General features: G+C 38.4%; 1 protein-coding gene across 1 annotated transcript; it reads right to left on the bottom strand.

The window, feature by feature from the left end:
* Positions 1-5,881: 5,881 nt before the first annotated feature.
* Positions 5,882-6,712, bottom strand: LOC110882366. The gene has a single exon (XM_022130405.1). The coding sequence runs from the start codon at positions 6,710-6,712 to the stop codon at positions 5,882-5,884; it is 831 nt and encodes a 276-aa protein (XP_021986097.1).
* Positions 6,713-6,995: the final 283 nt, after the last annotated feature.

Here is a 6,995-nt window from a genome sequence, read left to right as displayed (position 1 = left end):
GCAGCTTGGACCGGTGTGCTTGATTCTCCTTTCTTGCCAACACCGCTTTTGCCCTGCTTGAAGTTCGAGAACTTCCTTTTGTTCTCGCCAGATGACTCTATGTGAGTCTCCTTCTTTTTTTGCTCAACATTCGAAAACTTGTTTAAGCGAATGGCCTCCTCAGTAAGAGCTACGCTCAGATCGATGGCCTCTGTGATTCGAAAACTTGTTGTTCGAATTACTTCCGCCGGTTCCTCCTTGTGAGGCTGCGTACTGCGCTATGGCGGCAGCAATGATTTGTTGGAGTTCTGCCTCATTGGCAGGCATGCATGTCTGGCGTCTTGGAGGCATCTTCTAAAAGATGTGTCACGTAGGCCAGGTCATAGTAAGTAAAGTGTACGTATGTATTCAACAATATCAACACATAACATCTCATGTTATAAATAAATCAACCACATAACATCTCATGTTATAGAACATAAACAATCAATCAACATCACATATAATGAGAATACTGCGATTGCGCTGTCATAAATCAAGACCACAATGTAAGGTTTACAAGTTCACAACTGTATCATACATCATCAATGACTAAGGGCCACATCGCCCTAGTCCAAAACTATCAAATCAGTGACATCAACAACCAATATACAAAATATCAAAAATCATAATCATCAAAATGCGGTCTCCAAAAAGGCTGTAAAGTCTGCACAATCGCGGTCCTCATCAAAAGTCTACCCGTGTCGTACAAAATGGCCTAAGCTGATGGCGGTGGAGGAGGGGGAAAATGAGAAAAGAGCAAACGTCGCATATGAAGCCAGTCCTCCACCATAGCGCGATGAGAGCGCAACAAGTAAGCTATCTGCTGCTCAAGAGTCCAAAAACGAGCGACAGAATCGAGAGATAACGGACGAGGAGGGTGTGATACTGCAGGCGGAGTCTGGCGCTGGCACGGGAGTCGCTGAGCTCTCTCCAGCTCCTGTACGCGACGAGTCAGCGCCTCCTGCTGTATCATGAACGATCTGAGAATATCCTCCGTGGAGTAACCCATGTGGTATGGATGATACAGATCAGATGGCGGCATAATGGGTGGCGAAGTCCAGAGGAACGACTCAATAGATGGAGCGAAAGATGGTACAGCAGATGGTGTAACAGGGGGAACAAAAGTAGGATGTGAACTCTTGGGCACAAACTGATCTCCTCCTGACACGAAAGGTATGTGACCTAATGGCTGACGAGATGAGCCCTCTCCAGGACGTGGTGGAGGTATGTCCTGAAGAAACATGATAGGTAAGTCGGTGCGGTGAACATCTGTGGTATGTGTGGGAATCAAAGGAACATCGATGGGAGCTGAAACAGGGGCTGAAGCAGGTGTAACGGGTACCACGAAAGGTGGGAAATCATCATCATCTATCCACCCATTGCGGGTGTGAGCGTATCGTGGATCAATATGGGTCGCAAAAGGTGCACGGTCGTTTTGAAATAACAATGAATTTATCTTTTTTCCAGAACCACTTAGAGTAAGGGTTACATGTGTAACACATGTACAACTATATGAAAATTAAAAAAGGCAAATCTGTAACACATGTGACACATGTTACCAAATGTTTTGAAGTAAAAGTAAAGGTTATAACGTAAGAGCTACATGTGTAACACATGTAAAACATGTTCCATATATTAGGTGTAATATATCTACTAACTTGTTTGTCTGGTAAGTAGCATCGAACGCTAACACATCCCCAAAAGCCTTGTAGTTTAGCTTGGAGCTCTCATCAGCCCAAAACACAACATTTAATTTCCCATCAAATACAACAAAGTCATAGTAGAAGTTTGGAAGACTTTCCCTTCGATCACGAAGGCGATCCAGAAAAAGTTGAGCATCTCGGTTACCTATAAAAATCCTCAACTTCTGGCTAAAGTTTTAAAAGTCGTCGGGAGTACCGTGCACGTTGTGATAACCACCTTTAATACTTACAAGGCACCTGTGGGCCTTGACCGGAGCAATACGATTGATGCTCATTCGGTGAATAAATTGTTGCGTTGCAAATGGGAGTTTTCTTGATATTTTTGAAAGGTATCGGTTGAATGGGTCAATAAGGGGGTGATTATGCACATCAATCCAGTTGTGTACAACAAAACAAGTAGGGTTTTGCGTGATGAGGACAAGAATCTGCGCCTTGCAATCAGTGTGTGTGAATGTACTTTTCCTGTTGGTCATCACCGAAGACTCACAGAGAGTGTCGAACATCCTTTTCTGTTGCGGTTTAGAAGCTTTCGAGCACCTCAGGTATTTGTGCGTCGCATACCCATTCCAAACCTTTGTTTGCGCCTTTTTTACATCAAAGCCAGCTTGGTATCCGTATGCCTTATACATTGCAATAAGCTCCTCAAATGTGTCGTATGATTTTCCAAGAACGGGATGGAACTCCTTGTCAACAATAGGAGTCCAATATTTGGTTCCTTGTGGGGTCTGAGTTACAAAGTAGTGTGGAGTTCCTTGTTCATCTGTGTATAAAATGTGTAAATTAAACAAAAACTGAATCTTTTCCCAAAAAAAAAACATAACGACTACATATTTAACATAAAATGTTAAAACTGAGTAATTTTGAAAAATAACATAAAATGTATCTTTTTAGGAAAACCATGTCATAAGGGCTACATTTTGTAACACCATTATGGATTTTTTTAATTTTCTGTAAGGTTTTAACACATGCTACATGTGTAATGTGTACGTGTTACGTTGACCAATGCATATGAGACTTATAAACAATGCATATTTTTTTTAAAAAAATACAAAGGTAAAAGTTATTTTTATTGCAGTGCTAACACTTTTATTGGAGTGCTAACACATGTTACAATGTTACGAATGAATCTTTTTCAAAAATATTTATGGTTTCATGCTGCCAAAAAGGTTAAAGATAACCTTCATGAACATCAGTTCCGGTTAGCGGGGATTTTCTTCTGTCGTTAGGTCGTGCGCGTAGCGGTGATTCCTCGTCATAATCATCACTCCACATATCTGAAAATTGAGTTTGCACCGGTAATTAGAAAAACAAGAATAAGGTTTTTTTTTAGAAAAAAAAGCTTTTAAATCTAAATGTTAAACTTTCTTCATTTGGTGAAAACATCTGAAACCGAGACTGTTGAAGTTCTACCTCTGGCTGCATGTTCTCATCTCTAATATGTCCAACACCTGATTATACAATAAATCACAAACTTGTATAGTAATGGGTTTCAAACACCAACAAAACAAAAAGAAAATACAAATTGGTTGCTTGGTTGTGCAAGATATTAAAAATGTGAAAAAGCTTCAAATAAGTTGAACAAAAGGATCCAAAATAAATCATCTAATCCGCAAACACCAACAAACATGTAAATGGCAGGGTGTTCATGATTGATTCATAAAAAATGAAGAAAATGAACCAAAAAGAAGATGATTACCAAGAAAAGAAGATGATTGACTCCTAAAAAAAGAACATGAATAAAAAAAACATTATTGTCTACTAAAAAAAAAGAGAACAAATCTCTCATTCATTCACATACCGGAAGAAACTGATGCCTGCTGGAAGTACACCGCCGGTGATTGATCGCCGATGAAGTTGTTCCGGAATACACGGCTAGTAGAACAAGCCTGAAAATCAGCCATGAAAGATGGGAGAAAGCAATGAAGTTAGGGTTTTTGAAGAAGAAAGGAATGGGGGATGAAGAAGGAAGAAATAGATGGATTCTGTATGTATTTTTTTGGTTTAAAAAGTGATGAGATGATGGGTAATAATGACTTGATGGGATGGGGAAGAGAGTGAAATGATAGCTTGAACAAATGACTAATTTGCCCTTTTAACATGTGTTTTAAAGATATGATGTGGATAAATCTTGACCACACAAATCAGGTTTGCCAAGTTTTCTAGATTAAATGGGTTTTCCATAGATACTTACATTATATATATATATATATATATATATATATATATATATATATATATATATATATATATATATATATATATATGCGAGAACCACCTTTTTTGCGAGAACCGCGAGAACCAATGTGAACACAACCTAAAATAGCTAAAAAATCTAAAAAAAACCTAACCCCTCCCCCCACCCTCCCCCCCTCCCCCGAAGCTAAAATGCTAAAAACTAAACCCCAAAATAACCTAAAAAAATCTAAAAAAGAATTTAAAAAAATCTATTTTTAACATTTTTTATGTTAAAATCGCTACTTTTAGTAGCCAAAAAAAATATTTTTTTTGGCTATTAAAAGTAGCGATTTTTTATAAAAAATATTAAAAAAAAATTTGTGTGTTTTTTAGCTATTTTTAGGCATTTTTGGTTGTGTTCACATTGGTTCTCGCGGTTCTCGCAATAAAGGGTGGTTCCTAACGGATCTTTGTCCTACATATATATATATATATACACACACACACACACACACACACATATATATATATATATATATATATATATATATATATGAGTTAATTGCTCGGATGGTCCCTGTGGTTTCACGTTTTTTCACGTTTAGTCCCCACCTTTTGAAAATAGCAGGTATACTCCCTATGGTTTGTCATTTTGTTACTCGGATAGTCCCTGAGTAGATGTCAGTTAGTTTGGAAATAGCAGATATGCTCCCTATGGTTTGTCATTTTGTTACTCGGATAGTCCCCAGAGTAAATGTTTGGGGACCATCCGAGTAACAAAATGACAAACCATAGGGACCATACATGTTATTTTCAAAAGGTGGGGACTAAACGTGAAAAAGCGTGAAACCACAGGGACCATCCGGGCAATTAACTCTATATATATATATATATATCTAATGGTGTTAATGTCATGAACGTACCGTGTGTAACAAAGTAAAAAAGTGTAATGTCACGTGCGGGCATCAAACGTTATTGTCATCATTGTACGTTGTAACCACAAATGCTTATATAGGTTACACTGAGTTTGATCAGATACATCAAACACGTGTTTTATATGGTCAACGCATCACATAATGTGTCGTCCGCTATAAACAACTAAGGTGCTGCCGGTGTAGTGTGTTGTGTATCTCAGTTTTAACGTACCTGTCATTTTAAATTCACGTTTTGACATGAACTTTTTTCTCAAGTGAGTCAGGTAAAAAATAATACGTTTTATACTTATTTTATGTACGTTCGTAAACCGTATTCGAAACCGAGTTAGGTCAAATATAATACATTTTCATTCGATGGCGACGTAATTTTTTCAGTAAAGAGTCGGGTTAAATATAAAGTATAAATACGAGTGAGTTTAACTTTTGACGCCGCCGCAACGCGCGGCGGGTCAAAATCCTAGTTGAACTTAAAATCGAATAACATATTAAATAGTTTAAAAAATTTATACAATACATAAGATCTAAATAGTAATTGGTTATGTTCACTCTCTCTCTCTTTCTATATATATAAAGAATTGTATTCAAGAAAATACATTATGAAGTTCTTATTTTAAGGGTGGTTTTTTTTGAAAGGTCAACAAAATCCTTTATTAATCACCATAGGAAAAAAAGCAAGGTTGGATAACAGTTAGTTAACCAACCAAACATTACAGCAAACCAAAATACAATTTAAATCCCCAGAGTTGACAAATCAAAGTCCACCCAGCAATCCCATCTAAGATCCTGAATTTTGCACCTGCTGCACATCCATAAAAATTCAAGAAGCCTGATTTCCTCTATAAGGTTTGCGACAATCATTTTCTTTCGGTTAAATACCACATCATTCCGACATTTCCAAAGGCACCAAATTGCAGCTTGAATAACCAGGTATAGGGTCATTTTCCACTTCTTCGAGCCTCGGTTTTGGTTATGTACGTGAACCAAATCCTTGAGATCCAAAACATAAATCGGTCTTATCCTACTCCATCGGGTGACGTGCTCGCAAACCTACTGTGCGATGAGGCAAGAACCGAACAGATGAAGTGTCGTTTCTTCTTCTTCGTGGCACAACTTGCACTGGGTGCTAGGCAGATGCACGTTTCTTCTTTGAAGGGCAATCACTGTTGGAATCCGATCTTGTATTAGTCTCCAAACCAAGAAGTTGACCTTGATTGGGCACCATTTATTCCACTCGAATTCAAGCCCTAAGTCAGTAAAAGAAAGTTGTTGGATCAGTTTCTTCAGACTCTTAACAGAAAATATGCCTAAACTCTCTAAGCGCCAATTCCACTTGTCCGATCCAGTCCCGAGCGTGAAACTGTTTAGTGCAGCCAATAGTTCATTTATTTCTGTTTCCTCAACTTGACCCATTGGGAGTCTACTCCACATAAAACTAACAGTGTTCACCCCATCCTCCACTTTTAATCTTTCAGCCACCACTGCATTTTTCTGAGTTTCAATCTCAAAGAGATTAGGAAATTTTCTGAAAAGTGGTTCCTCAAAAAGCCATATTTCTTTCCAGAAACTTATTTGTGACTGACAACCCGGTAAACCGCGAAACATAGAGATCAGATCCAAACCCATCTCTTCGAGGTCACTAGCTACTTGCGCTACTTGCTTCCAAGGACCCGGCATGGACAACTTCACTGGGATGAAGTTCCATGAACGTGTATTATTGTGTAAACCCCATATTACCCTCCTCCAAAGGCCGTCTCTATCTTCCTTGAATCTCCACCACCACTTTGCCATCATTGCCAAACTTGCCTCACGCAATGACCCAAAGCCCATTCCCCCCAAGTCTTTAGGAGTCATGACATTTTGCCAAGCTACCCATTTCATTTTCGCATGCTCCGTTGTTGTACCCCAAAGGAAATCTCTCCTAAGGGTGGGTATTTAATTTAGCTTTTCAAATAAATAATTTCAAATTGCCATTGGCTCCTATATTAGGTCATGTATAGTGAAAAGGGTGAACCCCACTATTCTTTCCTCTTTGTGTCCGTTAACCCAATGGCAAAGAAGTGGATCTCCCATCCTCACCCAATAACTAAGTGGATTTTTTATAACAATAAACTTAATTATCAATATAAAGAAAAATGGGTCAGCGAGAAATTGGGAAATCCGA

The sequence above is a fragment of the Helianthus annuus genome, chromosome 10 (assembly GCF_002127325.2).
Source record: "Helianthus annuus cultivar XRQ/B chromosome 10, HanXRQr2.0-SUNRISE, whole genome shotgun sequence".
Classification (NCBI taxonomy): Eukaryota; Viridiplantae; Streptophyta; class Magnoliopsida; order Asterales; family Asteraceae; genus Helianthus; species Helianthus annuus.
This window is presented reverse-complemented; position numbering and strand designations above follow the sequence as displayed.